Source organism: Periophthalmus magnuspinnatus, chromosome 19, assembly GCF_009829125.3.
Source record: "Periophthalmus magnuspinnatus isolate fPerMag1 chromosome 19, fPerMag1.2.pri, whole genome shotgun sequence".
Taxonomy (NCBI): Eukaryota; Metazoa; Chordata; class Actinopteri; order Gobiiformes; family Gobiidae; genus Periophthalmus; species Periophthalmus magnuspinnatus.
In genome coordinates, this window is record NC_047144.1 from 14,955,610 (window position 1) to 14,977,797 (window position 22,188).

The 22,188-nt window shown below is 38.6% G+C and overlaps 2 protein-coding genes across 4 annotated transcripts in view; one reads left to right on the plus strand and one right to left on the minus strand.

The window, feature by feature from the left end:
* The window catches only part of aatkb (apoptosis-associated tyrosine kinase b), a 29,595-nt gene extending 13,827 nt beyond the window's left edge, over positions 1 to 15,768 (plus strand). Inside the window, exons 4-13 of the mRNA XM_055229328.1 lie at positions 302 to 420; positions 1,906 to 1,993; positions 2,859 to 2,992; positions 3,324 to 3,408; positions 4,889 to 5,010; positions 5,597 to 5,746; positions 8,629 to 11,878; positions 12,354 to 12,465; positions 14,098 to 14,424; positions 15,009 to 15,768. Coding sequence (XP_055085303.1) covers positions 302 to 420; positions 1,906 to 1,993; positions 2,859 to 2,992; positions 3,324 to 3,408; positions 4,889 to 5,010; positions 5,597 to 5,746; positions 8,629 to 11,878; positions 12,354 to 12,465; positions 14,098 to 14,424; positions 15,009 to 15,037 — 4,416 coding nt within the window. The 3' untranslated portion in view covers positions 15,038 to 15,768. The remainder of the gene's footprint in view (positions 1 to 301; positions 421 to 1,905; positions 1,994 to 2,858; positions 2,993 to 3,323; positions 3,409 to 4,888; positions 5,011 to 5,596; positions 5,747 to 8,628; positions 11,879 to 12,353; positions 12,466 to 14,097; positions 14,425 to 15,008) is intronic.
* A 5,065-nt stretch (positions 15,769 to 20,833) lies between these two features.
* baiap2b (BAR/IMD domain containing adaptor protein 2b) overlaps positions 20,834 to 22,188 on the minus strand; it is a 60,347-nt gene continuing 58,992 nt past the window's right edge. For all 3 annotated transcript variants that reach the window (XM_055229350.1, XM_055229353.1, XM_055229351.1), the window contains one exon: positions 20,834 to 20,974. In XM_055229350.1, the coding sequence (XP_055085325.1) occupies positions 20,836 to 20,974 (139 nt within the window). In that variant the 3' untranslated portion in view covers positions 20,834 to 20,835. The remainder of the gene's footprint in view (positions 20,975 to 22,188) is intronic.

A 22,188-nucleotide genomic window follows, 5' to 3' on the forward strand; every position in this document is an offset into this window, starting at 1 on the left:
TATTTATTTGTGACATTAATAACACACACATTTTCATATTGTGTATTCTCTCCTCTATATAAAACTTGTATTACTGACTTCAACCCATGTTTACAATAACGTCATGTCTCTCTCTTGTCTGTCCCATCTCATGACTGGTCTTTTCATCTGCGACTGGTACGTTCATCCCTGTGTTCTGTCCATACGTGTGTCCATATATGTGTGTGTGTGTGTACCCATCGTCTTTTGTGTGCATTTATATTGTCACCTTTGTGTGTGCCTGTCCCATCGTCTCCATGTATCTCTGCGTGTCTCTCCTCAGGTTTTACTGGGGGAGGTTCACACCGGACTGAAAACCACTCAAGTTGTCATCAAGGAACTCAAGTCCAGCGCCGGTGTTCATGACCAGATGCACTTCCTGGAGGAGGCTCAGGCATTTCGGTAAAAATAATAATAATAATTAATAATACATTTATAATAATAATAATAATAATGAATAGTTACTTAAATCAGCTGTTCATATTACTATCATTATTTTTTTTATTTTTTTTTTTTTATTTTAGACACAAATTCGGTTCAATTCATAGTAAAAAAAAATCTATAGTCTACAGTTATTACTATTGAAAATATAGTGCAGTGTATTTGATTTAAAAAAAAAAAATTAAATAAAAAAAATCACTTTGGCCTTTGAATACACTGATATGCGAACAATAATTTGCAAGCCTTATCCATTTTTTTTTTTTTTTTTTTTAATGGAACTAATCTAGTAAAAGTTTTGCGATTTTGTTTTGTTTCTATTTTCTACAGGTATTACAATACTTTTTTTTTTTTTCATTTGTACAACGATGGCATGGCGTCTTGAAATTAAGCGATTAAAGATTGCTCAAACATGAATCACTCCAAATACAACTTCAGAGGGTCAATGACAAGGAAACAACAATGACATGGTTAAAAGCTTTGCAAAATAGGTCTGCTTTAATCAAACCAAAATCTGAATTTGAATAGACGCCATTAGCAAATCGCTAACACTGGCATAATTTCCTCCACAAACAGCAAAATGTCCTGTCTTATTCTGCATAAAAGCTGCTAACCCTGTAGTTTAGATCTGTACAAATATCTGAAATGTCCCTGTGTGTCAGATGCCCTCCCCATGTGCCAGATGCCCTCCCCGTGTCTCCATCGGGTGTTATTCTGCATAAAAACTGCTAACCCTATAGTTTAGATCTGTACGAACATGTTCTGAAATGTGATTCTTGTATTCGTTTGCCGGTTCATATTTCAGTTCAGTCAGTTCTTTTTGTCATTTCTTCTGGACAAGTTTAAAATATAAACCCTATCAATGAAATAAAAATGCAAATCTAATCACCATGGCAGTGCTTGTCAGAAAAAATTTAATTAGTTTCCCAAATCACTCAACCCTATTGCAAAGGATAATGTACAAGCTTATCCATGTGAACCCAATTAACCATTTTATGTCAGTGTATCTTATTTTAGGGACAGTATTAAAAATGTGGTTGGATAAAATTTGATAAAGACATATATTTCAACTTAAAGGTCAAAATAAGTGAAGGAATTCGTTATAGAAATATTATTCGCAGTTGACAAAATCCCAACTTCTTGAGTCAAATGTTGTCAAAAGATTATGTTTGTTTATTTACTGTTGAAACGCATGTGTTTTTTCCTGTATTTGTGTGTTGATACTTTCTATCGTTTGTATTTGTCCCTGGCCCCAGGGTCTTAGGGGCCCAGAACTCATCTCTCTTCCTATTCATTTAAATTACAGAGGGGCCCATGTGAGGTTTCTTACCCCAGCCCCCCAAATTTCTGTTGACGGACCTGCTTGTAGTAGCCTGTTTCACAATTTTCTTCAATTAGCCTCAACAGTATTCCATATGTGATCCAGCCTGTTTGTGTCGCCCTCCTCAGATCCCTGCAGCACCCGGCTCTGCTGCAGTGTCTGGCCCAGTGCACAGAGGTCACTCCCTACCTCCTCGTGATGGAGTTCTGCCCCCTGGTGAGTCATTATCATCACTAATACCAAAGCACATGGATAGAATTGATGCTTGATGACAAACTGTGAAGCAAATTTAATTAAACCCATTATTTATTCTGTGTACGTTGCATTTGCTGACCCCTAGTGGTCTGACACTGAAACTAACTGGGCAATATCTTTGATTTGCAAGTCTTATATGTATTAATTACTAACTCCTAATGCTACTGTTGTCTTACTGTAGTTATTGAATTGAAGTTGAAACTTTAGTCAAGAACGCTGATAGTTTTAGTGTTTAGTAGAAGGTAATGAATTACAAGTAGTAAAGTACTGTATTTAAGTAAAGTACAGATACCTAAAAAATTCTACCAAGTACATTTTACAGTGGATACTTTTTACATTTACTTCACTACATTTGAGAGCAGTATCTGTACTTTCTACTCCACTGCATTTTTTAACTGAGCTGAAAAGTAAAAGTAAGTAAAAGTAAAAGTAAAAGATTTGAGGGTTTATTTTTACTATGTTTATGGTAATATCCTGACTAAAGTTTTTGAGTAAAAAAAAAAAAAAATCCAATTTATAAGAAAAATTGTATACCTTTACGTAGCATTATGTATTACAAAATTGAGTACTTCGTCCACTACTGTGTATTCTTTCCATCAGAGTAAACTACTAAAACAACAATAACTAATACGAAGTGGTACAACTAAAGTAATTAATTTAAATAACATACCACAACCTAAGATCAGAAAGTCTTGGGTTTCTGGACCACTTTGAAGACCCTAGTAGTAGTGGTAGTAGTAGGATAAAGTAGCAACTACAGAAATGATGTGTCCTACGCTGCCCCCTGGTGGTGAATCTGTGTACCATCTATCTTTGTTGTTGCCAGGGCGACTTGAAGGGTTACCTGCGCAGCTGCCGAGGGTCAGAGGTCATGACCCCTGAGCCCCTCATGCTCCAGAGAATGGCCTGTGACATCGCCTCAGGACTGATGCACATGCACAAACACAACTTCACTCACGGGTAAGAATAACACTACATATAAACATAAGAAACAGTAGTGTACAATGATGGTTGCAGGGATTGAAACCATAAACCATTTTGTGAGAGGGCAAACGGCTTGACACTGTTAGCTTCTGTGGATCATAATAATGAACAGAAAGAAACTGAATTGGTGATTTCCTGAAACAATATCCTGGTGCTGCCTGAGTGCTGCTCAAAACTCCAGCATCAGTGATTTTGTTGCAGGCGATGACTTCTGACTCCAGACCAGCCAAGGACTCAAATAAACGCATTTATTCTTCTTATTTTTTCACTGAAGAGTATTTGTTAAAGCGATATTTCTTTGACACAGTGATCTGGCGTTGAGGAACTGTCTGCTGACCGCTGATGTTTCTGTGAAGATCGGAGACTACGGGCTGTCCCACGCAAAGTACAAGGTATTTGCACACGATAATAGTCTTTGGAAACTCAAGTTGAAGGTTCATTTCCCAGGGTTGTGTGGAGTTTGCATGTTCTTTCAGTGTCTGGAATGTTTTTGTTCCAGGTATTGCAATTTCTCCAAAAATCCCTGAGGTACTTACTCTTGACCAAAATCTTGGCTCAGTATCTACATCTAATGCTTCATATTTGTTGACTAATGCATTAGTCTGATACATGGCTTTCCCAGACATTCAGAGTCACTTACAATTTCATGCAATATTCATTCACTCCATACTGATGGTAAGCTAATATTGTAGCCACAGCTGCCCTGGGGCAGACTGACATAAGCAAAACTGCCAATCTGCACCATCAGCCCTTCCAACCAACACTCACACACACACCACATTCATACTAGGCAAGATGGATGAAGTGTCTTGTTTATGGGCAATAGTTTTGCCACCTGAGATTCCCAGCGGTCTCCCATCCCATGAGGCAAGGCAGGGCAAGGTAAGTTTATCTGTATAGCACAAGTTGTACACAAAGTAATTAAAGTGCTTTACAGAATACGAAAGCCATTCAAATCACAATACAATAAATCTAAACATAAATAAATATCATAAAATTAATATTAAAAAAGAGGAGCAAGTGCATTATAAAAACCTTTCAGTCATATGCACAGCTAAACAGAACAGTTTTTCCCATGGTTTAGTCCTGGTTTAGTCCTGGTTTAGTCCTGATTCTGGGCACCAGCAGGAGACCAGTCCCTGAAGTTCTCAAATTGCGAGATGGTTCATATGGTACTAATATGTCGGAGATGTACTTTGGTGAAGTGTCTTGGCTATGACCACTGGCGCCCCACTGTGGCACCTGGTATTCCCAACAGTCTCCCATCCAAGTACTAACCAGGCCCAGTTTTGCTTAGCTTCTGAGATCGAATGAGATCAGACTGACCAGGATAAATTGTGCATAATCAAATAAATTATTCCATATCAAACAATGTAAGAATAAATAATTCCTGAATGAATGATAGCAGCTGTAGCAGCATCCAAGTCTTATCTTCACTACAGTTGACTTATCTAAACCAGCCTTTAGTTAGTCGGCCTGTCACAATAATTACTATATCAACTTATCATTCAATATATAAAAACTGGAGCAATATATTTTGAGGCTCTTGAGGTGTGTACATTTTCTTTGTAAAAATGGGGAGATTTGGAGTATTTTTGTTGTAACAAATTAAGATTTGAACTGTAGAGGGCTGAATATATAACTTCTATGGTGAATTATCAGTTCATTCTACCATTTATGTGTTGCATCTCAGGTCATTTGAATGATACTGCCCTGCCTATTAGAAAATTGTTTTTACAGTATTCTGTTTTGTGTCTGCGGTATAAAGTAGTTTCAACATTATCGTTTATCGCAGTATTTCTCTGTAGAAATATACTGTCTTTCAAAATATGTTGTCAGACCTAATTCACATAATGTATTTCCATTTTTCAGGACGATTACTATGTGACCTCAGATCAGATGTATGTCCCATTGAGATGGATCGCTCCTGAACTCATCGACGAGGTGCATGGAAACCTGTTAGTGGCCGACCAGACTCTACAGAGCAACATATGGTAAAATCACATCATAATAACACTAGAACCATTCTGCCTCACCAGTGTTTGGGAAATAGCTTTACAGATAGAAAACAGTTTCTCCAATAAACACACAGCAAGCCTCTTGCTGTTTTGGACATTTACTGAAGAGTAGATTGTAAAACTGTAACATACAAAGAAGATATATGCATATTACAATCATAGTTTTATATTCCTATGAACAAAGATTATGCAGTGCTACATAAATCAACATACAGTATTTTATTATAATATAATATATGCACAACATATATAATGTTAGAATACTTACAGACAGATATTTGCATGGGGCCAGAAGACACAGTGGAAAGTGACTGTACTGTCTGCAACAATATGGCAGCTAAGGTAAGGTAGACAAAACAGATAATTCAAAACAGAAATAGCTTTTTCCACTGGGGGTAGAACAAGAACAAAGGCTAAACTGTGTTATGAAACCAGTAGACAGGTAAGCACAAATGCTTTTTCAATTGGATTTGAGTGATAATGTTTGAGATGTGTTTGTAGAAACAGTCCATCCATCCATTCCATGTAGAAACAGTTTCAGGGCTAATATCTATCTGTGCAGGTCTCTGGGCGTTACGATCTGGGAGCTGTTTGAGTTGGCGAATCAGCCCTACAGACACTACTCGGACAGACAGGTGCTCACCTACGCTGTGAGGGAACAACAGCTGAGACTGCCGCGCCCACTGCTCAAAGTCCCCCTGTCTGAGCGCTGGTATGTTACACTCCACTCAGCGAGAGGGAATATTTTTGGAAGAATGTTTAGTTGTGATTTTCACTGAAAAGGATTATAGCTGCATTACATTTACACAACACAAAGAGAAGATTAAAATATTTTGAACTTGTGAACACTCAGTTCAAGTATAGTACATTTAAAAACAACTTCAGCTTTTCACATAAAAAAGTAAAAAAATTAAAAAATACAGATAATACAAAACATAGGGAAAGAACAATAAAGATATTCTGTTTTGCTAGTGTTAAATGCCAGGGAGAATAGGTGGGGTTTCCGTATTTATGTATTGGTCTAAACTAAAGGGATGGACTGCAGAGGCTTTTATATTAGCTACATACACTGCCTGGCCAAAAAAAAAAAGTATTTAACTAAGAAAATAGGTTGGTGTCGCTGTAGTTGGTCAGGTTTAGGTTCAGCAACAGTCTGTGCTCAAAGAAAGAGGTCAGCTGACACCTGAACATACTGAATGACCAGGTTATACCATCAAAGAATTTTTTCTTCCCTGATGGCACGGGCATATTCCAAGATGACAATACCAGGATTCATTGGGCTCAAATTGTGAAAAAGTGGTTCAGAAGCATGAGACATAATTTTCACACATGGATTGGCCACCACAGAGTCCAAACCTTAACCCCATTGACAGGGCCAGCCCTACCGTTTAGGGGGCGCTAATCGGAATTTTCTGTGGGGGGCCCTTGCCACTTCAGTGCCACTTATTCATGTTTGACAACATATATCATATATCATATCACAACCACTTATAAAAAGACTGCAAATTCTAGAGGCTCACAACAGTTATAACCACAAGTGTAACAATATAAAAACATGTAAGGAAATGCAGAATTGCATTTTATGACATAAAGAAGTCAAACAATGTACTTAAGCAAGGGTACACTTCTAAATCATATCACTCAAGAAGTACATTGCATAAGAGAAACAGCCTGGACATAACATCAGATTTATAATCATCAGATCATTTTGAAGGACTGAACATTAAATAAGAGAGGATTTTACGATCACATTATTTTAATGTTTATTGTAAGGGTTTGTTGTCATTTCACGTGAATGCGCATATTAATGAGTAGGACGCACAGATACTGATACCAGTATCGGGTGCCAGTACTCGTACTCGTCAATGGGCTGGCGATACCACTGTAGCTGTGCAGCCTCTTGTTTGACTCACAGCTCGTCTCTCCACAGAGCAGCTCTGGACATAAAGCTGCACGTTCACTCTTCTGCACATTAAGCACAGCTGTGACACATGTGACTGTCACAGGAAATATATAAATATTTAGGACTTTAAAGGTTTTTATAGTTCACAGAGGATATCAGCGCAGTGCTGGTGTTTACAATAGTAGCATGCTAACGTTGCTAAGTGGCGCTGGTGATTCTTTGCTTGTGCTGCATTGTAACTTATTATAATTGACAAACACATTTAGCGACTGAATAGAGCGGGTGCAGAGCTTTTAAAAGACGTACAGCATGAACATATGTGTGAAAGTGTGACCGTGGTCCACTGTAAAAACAGTATTTTTACTCAGTATCGGCGAGTTCTCAAAAAGTGGTATCGGTGCATCCCTATATGAGCATTCACACAACATTCAGGAGTCGTTCTTTCGTTCACAGATGTAACATAGAGGTTTCTGCCATAATCAACGTTGTTAATCTGATGCAGGAGCAGTGACCTGCTTTAGCTACACTCACATCATCTGATGGTTTAGAGACAAAAGGACAACCAAAAACAGCCTAAGTAATAAACAGACTCACCTGCTGTCCTCTGTCCCTCTCAGGTGTGTCCTCTCTGTCCTCTGTCGCTGTGATGTGTCCTGTCTGCAGAATTATACACGTCCAGCCTCACAGTTTTATCTGCAGGTCCACTGGTGACATATTTCGAGTCCTCTCTGAAAAGTCCCTCTTTCCCCAAAACGATCTTCCTCTGGGCTCTTCGAGCCTTGCCCCTGAACGTCACTAACTTTTAGTACTTTAGTTTGTAAAACGCCCATTCAAATGTACCTTTGCTGCCTCAGTTCCCCAGAATACACCTGGAGGGGAGGGGTCCTTCACACCGGTGTAAACACATAGCTGTCCACACTACTGCCCAATTCAAAAAATGTAGGAAGCACAAATCTACTTAATGGAAATAAAACACATCTAATCGTTTAAAAGGGATATATAGACTAACATATACAATATAAACAATATAAACAATATAAACAATATAAATTGCACACCCAAGTGCAATTTAAAAACTATCCAATCATGATTTTCAATATAAATGTATGGGCTCTTGGGGGCCCTCTGCTGGCCTCGGGGCCCTAAGCAGCTGCTTAGTCTGTTTATAGGCTGGGCCACCCCTGCCCATTGAGAATCTTTGGGATGTGCTGGAGAAGGCTTTCCATAGGCTTTTCCAATGCAAGATTTTGGTGAAAAATGAATGCAACACTGGATGGAAATAAATGTTGTAACATTGCAGAAGCTTATTGAAACAATGCCACAGTGAATGTATGCTGTAATTAAAGCTAAAGGCGGTCCAACGAAATAGTGAGTGTGACCTTTTTTTTAGTGGCGACTTTATTTTTGGCCAGGCAGTGTATCTTTGAGGCCTTTGTAAAATATTATTTGCAAATGCATCTACAAAAAGTTTTTGGTTTATTTTGATTGCTATTAATCTAAAAACAAACAAAAATAATATTGTATATGTAAAATCGACTTGTTAGAGTTTTTAACCATGTTATAGGTGTTTCCCTGCACCATTTATTCACCCAAATGTTTGGAGTGATTTGTGCATGTTTGAGCAGTCTTTAATAGCTTATTTTCAAGACGCTATTTATTTCGAGCCCTTATTATAATTTGTCTGTCTTCAGGTATGAGGTGATGCAGTTCTGTTGGCTGCAGCCTGACCAGCGCCCCACAGCTGAAGAGGTCCACCTGTTGCTCAGTTATCTTTGTGCTAAAGGAGCTAGCGAAGCCGAGGAGGACTTTGAACGCCGCTGGAACTCCCTCCGCCCCAACAACAGCCATACTGCTTTCTGTAGCGCCAATCGGGACCACCACGCTCCTTCCTCCTCCTCCTCCTTCCCTCTGCTCGAAAACTTTACTTCCGGGGATGGCTACCACTCCGAATCAGGAGACGACATTTTAACAGTGACAGAAACTAGCCACGGTTTAAACTTTGAGTACAAATGGGAGCAAGCCAGAGCTGCTGAGTCGGTAAATCAAGTCGACCATCATTGTCAAGACACGTTTTATCCACCAGGAGGCATTGTTGGAAGCTGTCCATCTGACAACATGGGCCATGGTGTTTCTCCGCCCACTTACTACCAATCAAAACACCTCCACGCTCCAAGTGTACTTCCTGTTCTGAGTGCCCATAGCCCGTCACTTGGTAGTGAGTATTACATACGGATTGAAGAGCCAGTAGACTGCAATATGGATCCTGATTATGCAATGTGCTCGTATAGCCCGGAATACCAAGGTAGCAGTGGGAGCTTTTTGACAGGAAGTGCCGAATCGGGCGAGTGCATCGTTTGTCCCGCACAAAAAAATATGGCTCCTTACTGGGCCGCAAATAAATGCGATGTTTACGATTCAAATGATTCAAGTCCTGCAATATCTTTGACGATGGAACCGCTCATGGGTCAAATTTCAGATGCTAGCCCGCTACAGCCATGGCAATCGAGTCACTATGTTTCCTACAAGGACCAAGATGGCGGCTACTACTACGAGCAATCGCCGCCAGATCTGTATTTGATTGGAAGGGAGCACCATCAAGAAAGTTGGGGTTCACGAAGTTTGCGTCAAGCTTTGGGCGATTTTGAAAGTCCATTGCGTATTTCTCCCACAGCGAGTACCCCACCCCAGCAAGCATTTAGAGACACATATCTAGACACAACCCATGCCTCTGTAATTGGGAAAAATATGACTGGAGGCTATTATGATATGATGGGGTCTTTAAGAAAAACAATGCCAAGCCATAGTAAACACAACTCCATCAGTATCAACATGGAAACAGAAGGAGCACTTTACATTGGACACCAAGACAGTGAAACTGAAGATGACGAAGAAGATATATTTATAGAGAGACACACGTGCAACACATGGCCTTCGAAACATCGCCATAGCAACCACCACAACAGACGCGCTAGCCATAGTTGTCGACAAGATGCGTATGTTGATTTCCACTACACAATGCCAACTACTGACATTGAAGACTCATGGCCAGAAGAGCATAATATCCAAGCTTATCACTCGTTGCCAAAACAGGTGGAGTACCTCGAACCACGCCTCGGGAAAGACAACAGCGCTTGCCTTAATTTAAGTAAGCACCACCCAGTAGTGCCCCAAGACAACGATGCCTATGTCTACCTGTGCCATCAAAGTGAAAATCCATCTGAATGCTGCCACTCTCATTTCGTGGACCCCCTTACTGGCTTGCTAGTGAGAAACAATACATTCATTCATAGTTATACACCTCACAACAGCTACACACAAGACAAAGCCATTGGCGTCCAGTTGAACGATGAAATGATCAACCTATCCCCAGCACCAGGAGGTCCAGTTGTGCCCAAACTTACCCATAACAAGATGGTGGACACCGAAGAGCAGTATGTTGAACTTTCTTGTGATAATACACCTTTGAAAGAGAGGAAGGATGATGTCGTCAAGGAGATTGCGCATAAACAAGTCGAGGCCAAGATGGAGGACATAGTTCTTGCCCAGAAATCGCCACCTCCTGCTGATAACATGCACGTCATGGTTTCAGATCCACAGTCAGAGTTGAGTCAAAATGTTGATAGCGGTATGGATGGTGGTAGGTCGAGCGTTAGTCTTGCAGATATTTTAGACTGCAGTGATGAAGATGAGGAGGACATCACAGACGATATCACCGACATAACGTCTGGTATTTTCGTTGACGAATCTAGCGAAATGACTGCGTCTCCAGCTTTCAAGTCGCTTCAAAAACAAGTTGGGACCCCTGATTCGATGGATTCAATGGACTTACCCTCAACAGCTGGATCTTGCGAAGGTTTAAGTCCTGCTTCATCTCACCCCTCGAGTTCTCCCAAAGCTATGGACAGTGGATATGATACGGAAAACAATGAAAGTCCAGAATTTGTCCCCAAAGAACCTCACGAAACCAGAGACCAAGCAATGAATAATTTGAATGCGAGTCTTGAAGAAGCTGAGGCAGTCGTCAAGGAATTTCAAATTGAAGACACAGATGATGAAGCCAAATTAGATCAAGATTCAGTCCTGGAAACTCCTCAAAAAGGGGAAGAAATGTTGCAACCGCTAAGCGAGAGCACGCCATATCGAGATTCAGCGTATTTTTCAGATTACGAGAATGAGCGACACGCAAAGGACGATTTACAAGAAAGCAGGGAAGAGGAAACTGAAATTGAAGAACACAAAAGCCAAGAAGGAGAGGGATTTATAGATAGTGAGATGAATAAAGACTTAAAAGGAGACCAAGAAACTGATGGGAACTCATTGGAGCTAGACTCAGTAGAGGGGGCATTGGATGAGTGGCCATCCCAAGAAGAGGGTTCAAACTTTGGGGATTGGGCTGCCGAAGTGGTGGGCGCCATGGAGGAAGCGATTGGAGCTCTTAACGTGGATTCAGGTTCCAATAACAAGGACGATGTTGAAGAAAAGAGTAAGGATGAAACAACAGAAGAAGTTAAGCCAGTAAAATGTTCAAATAATGCAGGGGGAGCTAGTGAAATGATGCACGTTTTGCCCAAAGATGAAGTGGCGTTACAGAAAAACGCACACATTCGGCGTTTGTCATCTTCATCGTCATCATCTCCTCCCTCTACTCCACCCCCACCCCTCCCTGCCGGCGACACGTACGACTACGAAGACGAGACAGACAGCGATGATTCAGAAGAGGAAGAAGTTCGAACGTTTAACGAGCAAAGCGGAGGAGAGGATAGCGAGGATGAGTGCCACGCTATTCCTATAATAATCAGCGATGACAGTGACGCCCACAATCTCAAAAGTCTCCTGAAGATGCCCACGCTGCTAACGACAGAGAGCATACAGGAAGTACTGGACCGCAAGAGGAAAACGGTGTCCTTCTTTGATGATGTCACAGTCTACTTGTTTGACCAGGTGAGTCTGGAGAAGCTATTGTAATATCTCAGTTATTATTACTTAAAACAACCATTAAAGGTGCGCTATGAAACTTTTCTGAGGGAGGGTACGCCATCTGCTTGCTCTATGGAGACAAGCACGAGATGCCATCAGATCAATTGACAGGTCAGATCTGTGGAGTGGCGACAGCCCCTTTACAGTAAAAATGCTGGAAATAAAAAGACATGTAAATTAATTAAATCTTGAATTATTCTTTGAGATATTTGACACGAAGCAGTATAACATCTCCATGGAAACAAGCGCGTGGCAGACAACACATCAGAAAAGTTGCATAGTGTCTCTTTAATTGAGCAATTTGACAGAGTTAAATGGAAAAACTATTGTGCTGTAATTGCAAATAGCTAATTTTAAACATAGCATGCATAAAATGTGGCAGTTGTACGTACGTTTATAAGTTATTCCTAATGTCGTGTTCTGTGCTTGTCGTTTTTAGGAGAGTCCCACTAAAGAGCTGGCTGTGCACGGATTCGCCCTGGCTTCAGAAGGCCAAAGTTCACGTGTTAATGCCTCAGACGATTCTTCAGACGGAAATGTCTCAGAGGAGAGTGAGTATAATTAGAGCCACTTACACCTCCATTTAAACAACCTCTTAACCACAGTGTAAGGGAATGCTATCACTTAGGGATGGAGAGCTTTTGAATAACAGCTTATAGATGGCACACTCTCACATGGTTTTCATAATAGAAACTTAAAAGAAAAAGAAAAAAGTACAGACCCAGTATTTTCTGTTATGGATGCCATTTCGAGGACTTATCGCTGGAACAATATATTTTGGACCTCAGTACTTATCGTAAGTTCTTTTTCTTTGCAAAAATGGGGAGATTTGGGGTATTTTTGTTGTAATATGATACGATTTGAGCTGTAGAGTTACCATGTTCACGAGTTACCATGGTGACACCGTAGCATACTGCCGAAAGATTAAGATGGTCTGAAAACTCAACAAAATTTAAATGTGTTTTCAGGAACCTGTGATTAATACGAGCGTAGAGAGGGGAATATGTCCCTTTTATGGCTAATTATTGGTCCATTCTGCTACAGCTCATGTCTTTTAATGAAAAAGTCTATTTACAAATGGTTCATTGGGATCATCTTGGATTATTTAAAGTTTCAATATTATCGTTTATTGCCATATTTCTCCGTAGCGATATACTGCATTTCAAAATGTTTTATCATGACAGGGCTAGAGTTCATTTGCAGTAATAGCTACGTCAGTGCCATTTGAAAAAGTCATCAGAGGTTTGCAGTTTACTCTTAGTATAGTGCCATTTCCAAAAGCAAAAAGAACGATTTACATGGAAGCAGGGAAGAGGAAACTGAAATTGAAGAACACAAAAGCCAAAAAGGAAAGGGATTTTTAGATACTGAGGTGAATAAAGACCAAAATGTAGACCAAGAAACTGATGGGAACTCATTAGAACTCAATAGAGGGGACACTGGATGAATGGCCATCCCAAGAAGAGGGTTCAAATTTTGGGGATTGGGCTGCCGAAGTGGTGGGCGCCATGAGGGAAGCGACTGGAGCTCTTAACATGGATTCTGGTTCCAATATCAAAGACGATTTTGAAGCGAAAAGATGAAACCACAGAAGAAGTTAAGTCAGTAAAATGTCCAGACAATGCAGGGGGAGCAAGTGAAATGATACACATTTTGCCCAAAGATGAAGTGGCGTTACAGAAAAACACACACATTCATCATCGGAGGCAGTTTACTCTTAGTATAGTGATATCTCCATTTGCATTTGCATTTCCAATGCATTTTACTGCTTTTAAAATATTATTCCATCCCTTTCCATCCCTTCTTGATAAAATCCATTATACATCATTGAAAAACACTTTTTTTGGCAAATTTCCAAAATGTAGATATTTGTTTTTGCTATTCAACTCGTCTTTATTTAGTTTTGAGTTGCCATGCCAATCCTTATATTTCACTTCTTGAAACACATTAAAAGTAGTGCCAAGACTTACCATTCCGCTGTATTGATCCATCCACAAATGAAATGATGATCTTTTGTCTTTAAATTAAAATTATTCTTGCTTAATAAAATAGATTAAGAAGACGTTTATTTATTTTTTAGTGTATATTGTGTCCTCCAAAGGGAACATCAACACTAGATTATGTGATGTCAGAAATGCAGTAATATTTTTAACAGTTTTTGTTGTGTTTTTGTGGTTTGTCAGGTGCAGGATACGAATGGGATGATGACTTCTCCCTGCTCCCACTGCCCACCTCTTCAACCACACCGGACTCTCCTCCTCCCCTCCCACCAAGACCTGCGCCCAAACCAGAGACGAGACCAGAGACGAGACCAGAGATGAGACCAGAGACCAGACCAGAGACCAGACCAGAGACCAGGCCAGAGACCAGGCCAGAGACCAGGCCAGAGACCAGACCAGAGACCAGACCTGCAGCCAAACCCACCATCTCCAGATTCACAGTGTCTCCATCCCCTGTCTCTCGTTTCTCCATCACTCACATCTCCGACTCTGATGTGGACTCAGTTGGAGGTGCAAAATAGTTTTATTATTACTATTTATGTATTGACAAACCTGCTAATATCATCACTTATGTATCCATAGGTTTCAGAAGGATGTGTACCATAGCGATTAACAATTTAAAACACAATTCACTACATATTTGCAGTGTATATTGCAAATATATCTATGGTGCTAGTTTAATAATAATGTAACTGTCCCATGTGACTTTTCATGTCAGACCATGGGACACCCTTTGGATTACAGCATTAAATCTTATGTCTTTTTAGAGGAAGATGTATTTTTATTGAAAAAAAAAAAGTTGGAAAAAAAACTGAGGGACTCAAAAAGTAAGTAAGTAAAGTAACAGTCACACCACAGAACATTTTAGTGTTTTTTGTTAAAATGCAAAGAAATGAAACGCAACTTCATGCTAAAACTACACATAATTTCTAGAAAACATATCTGCGCAGTCTTGAGTTTAACTTTTAAGGAACAAAAACATTATTTAGTAAGTAATTTAAATAACACCAAAAATGGGCATCACATCAAGTACTCATTTATAAACGATTGTACAATTTGCTGAGTTAACGCTGTGTTGTTTCCTTGTTTTTCAGGCAGCAGTGAAGATGGAGATAAAGAGTGAGACCAACCTTTGAAACAAAAAGAAAAAAAAAAACAACAAAAAAAAAGAAAAAAAGAAAGAATCGCATGACTTTTCACACTTTACTGTAACGTCAGGTTTTAGAAATACGACAGTGCCTCCTTCGTCTGTGGACACTTTAAAACCTACAATATTTAAAACAAAATATTTATTATAGAGATTAAGAGAAAAAGTAATATATTGCCAGATGTAAACACTCACTGAGGATGGGACCTATCTTTAACTAAGTCTATTTTTGAAGCAAGAAACAACAGGGAAAGAGATTTAAGATTTATGAATATATGGAAGAGTGGATGTCAACTTCGCAATGGATTTTTCGCACTTTGAACCCCATTGTACAGATCCATGGACTTTTATAGGAGTTCATTATAAACCATATCTTCATCATAAGTGAACAAGAAAATTGTCATATTGTTTTTGGACTATGGACACATGCAAGGAAAGAGAAGGGATGTATTAACAAAGTCAGTTTTCAATTTGAATTTTATTATTTTATACATCAGATGCCCTCCCTGAAATAACTGTTTCTATTTATCCAGGCTTGGGTTTGGCGCTGCCTCAAACAGTACGCTGAACAATTTTGGCGCTAATGTTTTCAAATTATTTTAGATTCTTAAATAATTACTAGCCATTTCAAGGGGAGCAAAAGGACTCAAAATGACTAGTAATTTACTTCTATTTTTTTTTTTTTTTTTACATCAGATGCCCTCCCTACAGCCACAGTTTTTATTTAACCAGGCTTGGAAATGCTTAAAATATTCAAAAATTTTGATACATTTTTTTTACCTTATTTTGTGCATTATATATATATATATATATATATATATATATATATATATATATATATATATATATATATATATATATATATATATATATATATATATATATATATATATATATATATATATATATATATATATATATATATATATATATATATATATATATATATGAAAAAAAATACATTTAAGGATTATTCATTTGCTATTCATTTGTGTTTCAGATGCCCTCCCCCTTTTTTTTTATCCAGATTTGGGACCACCTCAAACACTGAACAATTTTGGACCAGTTGTTTTCAAACGACTTTGTATCATTCAGTAATTACTAACCAGTAAGAAAAAGATATAAAGTATAGCAATGCATGATTTTGATGATAATAATATGATATTTACTACTGAAAATGGAGAAAAGTGAAAGATGAGGAACTGCGTTTAAGACGAGACATTCTACCTTCACCTTTTGTAGAAGTATTTAATGTCATTTTATATATTTGAGAGAACTGAAGACACTGTTAACGCCATCTGCTGTATATTGGCTCAACAATCATGAGATACATATATGTTGCTTTCTCTGTGTTATGTGACCAGCTCAGTTAAGATATGGATCAAGTATTGTCTAAGTGTTAAGCTGTCGTCAAGTCCCTCTCCACTTACATCCACACTGACTGTAGGAACCGCCAAAACTGTTTGTTTTTACTCTGGTACTACTTCTGGTTTTGTTTGCCTTAAAAGAGAAAGGGTTTAACGCATAGACTGTATATATAAATGGACATTGCTAACCTGCTAGCCACCGTGTTCAAAATAGGAGCATCTTGAGCAGCTTCCGGCTCCGTCGACTCTGGCTCCGATTCACTTTCTATTGAAAAACTCTGGCCCCTCTCTCTGTAACTGCTGCTGTCAAACTCGTCATTTTGTTCTTAAAAGGGGCGTTACCTTCAACAGCCTCGCTCTGGATTGTCTCTTTGGTTGCTATGATACTTCCAAACATGGAAATCGACTCCAAATTGGCTCCTATAACAGCTAGCCTCGACGAACTTCATTTGACTGGAGCCGAACGCTATGGGTGGCGTCTCATTCACTTAGTCCACTTCTTTATACAGTCTGTGGATGTATTGAATAATGGCCATTGTGGAAAAGACTTAAGTACTATTACGTCTAAAAGGTATTTAATTGCATTGGATCATAAGTACTGCGATGCTGTTAACATCCTGCATTTTGAATACCAGGGTTGACGTGTAAGGACATCTGGTGGTCAAATGTCAGATTGCAAGTCCAACAACAACAACATCTGTTAAAGCAAAAAAAAAAAAAAATGTAATTAATTTCTTATTTCTATACCACATTTAAAACAACTTCAGCTGGCCAAAAAATAAATAAATAAATAAAAATACAGATAACACGACACAAAAGGATATATGAAAGGAAAGGACCTATAAAACACTAAGATATCTTATGTAGCTAGTATTAAATGCCAGGGTGGAGTGTAAGTAAGTACCGGTAAATATGGTATAATGGTTTGGGATTTTTTAGTTTTTTTTAAGTTCAGATTTTAGTTTTAGGTCAAAAGCAGTTTGTATTTCTTTCATTTCTTTCAGTAAAAATGCAATAGTGCAAAAGGTCAGTTATATAAGCTTGCAACACTAGGGGGCCTGTTCTTGAGGGTAATAAATGCCATATATACTGTACTATTATATACTAAATGTACATTGTATTGGAAGCTGCTGCAGTATTCTATAGCCTTATTTTGGTTCCAGACTGATGGAAAGGACAAGTGGAGGGGGACCTGGCCTAGCTGTAAAATAAACCATGTCAGCAGCTGTTCCTAATATTTTTGTATCTGATTCAGGAACAGTTTCTCTGCATAGATCATGAATTGTTTTAGATTTGCAGATGAGATGTGGTCATTTGACTGGAAATCTTGTTTTTTGCCAAAGAGTAGTTAGTGTATGTCAAAGTATTACATATATAAGTACATTTGAATGGAGAGATGAACAGGTTCTTTGGCTGAGTCGTTCTGTTCTGTACCTTCTAAACATATGAATAAATCTGTTTTACACATCTGGAAACAGAGTCATGCTTTTGAATGACAATCTCAAAAATGGCTGGTAAATCTGCACTTTTCTAATTTGCTAGTTTCCGTGAAGATGTTATTGGCTTGACTTGAATATTTCACAGTATGGCGTTAAACATATTTATCTCCATGGAGACAAGCAGGTGAGCAGCTCACTCACAGTTAAAATGTTTTTCAATGTAACTTTTAGCCACACTTGTAACTGAAAAAAAAGGAAAAGCAAATAGGTAAATTTAATGCCAGACTCTGGAATATTCCAGGCATAGCAACAGCATCTCCATGGAGACAAGCAGACAGAACCACATTAGGAAAGTGATGTAGAAATCAATTATTATTGGAGTTCTTCTTCCCCTTATTTTCCTCCTCTTCCTCCTCTACTTCTACTCCTCCTTCTTCTTCTCCTCCTCATTCTTCTCTTCCTCCTCCTTCTCTGCCTCCTTCTTCTCCTCTTCCATGTCCTACTCCTCATTCCTTTTCCCTTCCCTCTTCCTTCTTCTACTCTTCCTTCTCCTACTTCTCCTTTTCCTCTTCCTCCTCCTTCTCCTGTTCCTCCTCCTTCTTCTTCTCTTTCTCCTCCTTCCTCTTTTAAATTCAAGACACATAACACCGAAAACATCTTTATCTGATTTTATTTCATAATGAGTATATGGACACATTTACATTTTCATTACTTCTATGAGATCAGTTTAGGGTCAAATAACACAATGACCCATAAATAAATTGAATCAAAGTTAAAATGAAGTTATTCCCATGATCATTTTGCTTTTGTGGGTCCTGTGCAAGTGCAAGTTGAAAGACCAAATATATATGGTTCAAACTTTAAATGAAAACAAATATGCACAACCACTAGGGGGCAGTAGGAGTACACAGCAGACATTCACAAACACTACATCAGAGTTCAAATTACATACATCATTCATCATTTTAGTTGTTAGTTATAAAGTGCATATGTTTCAGATGTTATTTATGTACATTAGCATTTAAAATAATGAGAAATCCTGTCATATATGTAAGTTTTACAGTTTAGAAGGGGTGACCAAACATTTTTTACCGAGGGCCACACCTTGAAACATATTTGAAGAGGAGCGCCACACGGTAATCAATACCGCGGGTCATTCAGATGCATTTAAACCCTTTATGTCGTCAATTATATGAGCTGGCCTGAGCATGTGACGTGTGTGTGTGTGTGTGTGTGTGCCAAGATACACCAGTGTCTGTGATTTCTTAGGAGATTGAAGGTGTTTGGAGTCAGCTAAAATATAATGTTGACGTTCTATCTATCGCGCTAGTATAGAGTCTGTGCTACCGTCTGGAATAGTCAGGTGGTTTGGAAAGTATAAACAGCAGATCCTTCGACTGAACTGGCAGCTAAAATCACGGGTGCGTTTAATGTGACCACAGACCATCTTTGAACAGTCAGATCCCCCTGAGCTCCCACAGTCTGGGAGGAGATATACAGTTTCTTTACGCAAGAATAACAGGTTTAAAAACTCATTCACGCCCCAGTCCATAAAACTGTTAACAACACGGGCCGACTGTGCAGATGTGTGAAGCCTGAATGTTTCTAGTTCTATTGTTCAGCTGTTTTTGTCTTTTGTTATGTCATGTCATGTCTATGTGTTGACGCTGCTCACCCCTGTCCTGAGTCAAATTTCTTTTCTGAAACCTAATAACCCTTGAAACATTCATTTTAGGTCTGAATCAGTGCTGTGTGATGGTATTGAGGTTATAAGGGTAGAATTACTTACATCTGCGGTAATAATGACTGCTTCTGATCAATTATGTCCACTCAGGAGAAGGTCAGAGGGCCGCATTTAGCCCCCAGGCCATACGTTGGACAGCTCTGGTTTACAAGATTCAAATTTAAACACTGTTCAACTTTTAACTACAACATTTACTTTGCTGGAATGCATCAGAAGATCATTAAAATTCAGAATTAATTTGACAATAATTAACGTCGCAAATGTTTTTCATCCCATCTCAGAGAAGGTTGAATTGTGACTTCTACAGGTGCACAAGGTACAGTCATATTTAAAGCTGCACTGTGTAACTTTTAGGTGGAGTGTCCATGCTGTTCGTCTCCATGGAGCTGTTTTTGCTTTCCCTTAAATGTTCCACCTTATGGCATTACGCTTATCCATATTAGAGATAGACGGATATATTTGTTGGCCGATATTTGGACTCTTTAGCGTATCTGATATCGGCTTTAAATCTCCAGCACAGGCCGATATTTTTTGTTTTGCTGGCTAAAACATACACACAGAGATTTATTTTAACACTTTAATACAAAGAGACACGTAGTAATAAATTTAAATAACAGAATTTGAGGAAAATAACCAAAATCAGCCCAAAAAATATCGGCAGATCTTAATGGTATCGGCATCGACTATGACAAAAACCATATTGATCAATCTCTAATCTGTGTTGCATTTAGTTACTACAAAAGTTTGAATTGCTAAAAAAAAAAAAAAAAAAAAAAAAACACCCTGAGATAATAATTACGTGACAGGGGTCGCTTATAAACAGAACTAATGGCTTAGCAGCGTAACCTGGTTGTTGCCATGGAAATAGTGAAGTTTAATGCCATGGAGACGAGCATATAGCAAACCAGTCATCAAAAAGTTACACAGTGCTGCTTTTTATCATGACAATTTGTCCAGTGCGCCTTAAAAATTCTCAGTTGTTTAATCTAGTGTTGATTTCGGATTAGATAGAGGTTTACGATTATAATTCTGCTAAAACACAGCTTGGCAAATCCATAATATCTCTTTATTTTTTTCGATATATATATACAGGGACCATGCTTGTCCCTGATTGGCTAATCCACCTGTCAATCACGCGCATCTAAAAGCGCAGACATTCACTGGTGACGAGGCCAGACCAGGCAAACTCAAACATGTACATTTACATAATTCCTGTGTTCTGGTCTAGTATTCTTCAGCGGGGCAAGAGGACTTCTCCACCTCATCGTATTGAGACTCATCTGAAGTCGTCTGCTCCGTGACGTCATCAGAAAGCGGCGGTTTGGGCGGAGCTTCCACAGCTGGCAGAGTGGGCGGGGTCAGGCTGAAATGACACAAGCAAACAATCAATTAGTGAAAAGATTGTAAAAAGCAGTTTGTAGATTGTTAAACGTGCACTGAAAGGATGAAATGAAGGCAAAAAGCATAAAAGGCGTTTTGTACAGATTCAGATTCACAAGAACCACTTTAAAAGAAAAAAAAAAAAAAACTTCATAACTACATTTTAATAATAAAGCATGAACAAAGGCTTAAAGATGCATTTTGTAACTTTTCTGGTGAAGGTTACGCCACCTCCATGTCTCCATGGAGATATTGATGCTTTGCCAGGATTGTTTCGAAGTATTACACTGAATAACCTCTCATGAATTATTTAATTACAGGTGTTTTTATGGCTCAAAAAAAAAAAAAAAAAAAAAAAAAAAAGAGTGAGCGGGGCACCTCTCCACAGATCTGACCTGGACATTTGCCTGGTGGGGGTTACCTGCTTGTCTCCATGGAGAGGGGCATGTTTAATATCATGCTGTGGAGGATTACTCAAACATGTGAATGAAACAAAACACAACTCCAGGTCTGTTTTTGAGGAGGTAACATTATAATAACATGACTTAAAGCTACAAGAGTCACTTTTGTGTGATGTAGGACCTTTAATGAATACCCTAAACATAATTCTAAACATTAATTACCTTACCAACCCAAAATCCCTCTCAAACTACTACTTCATTAAGAATTAAGTCTCTGTTCATGCTTTAATGAGCCTAATTAAGGTGTCGTTACTTGAAGTGATTCCAAATGAAAAATAACAGCTTTAAATGCAAATTTACAGTCACAAGACGAGGTGATGACAAAAACCCAAACACCAGCACATGCAAAGAGAAACACCACACAAAACACCAGGTTATTATTATAATCCACTTACTCTGATGCAGTCCTTCATAAACGAGCACACTCTGGACCTGGACTGAAACCACAGGCCAAACACACAGTAACCAACCCCAGTCTGGAAACACTTTATTTATGAGGAAAATGCTGTAGGATTTATTTATGAAGTGCATCCTGCTCAGCAATGAGACCATGTGATGTGGAGGAACAGAGACATTGTTCCTGTGTTCAGTCCTTTTTATAGCAAAAAGCTGAGGGCTGCAAGATGATTTCATAATATAAATTTATTTATATATATATATATATATATATATATATATATATATATATAAACTAAATACTGCATTAAAATGTATTTTGTAACATGTTATGATACTT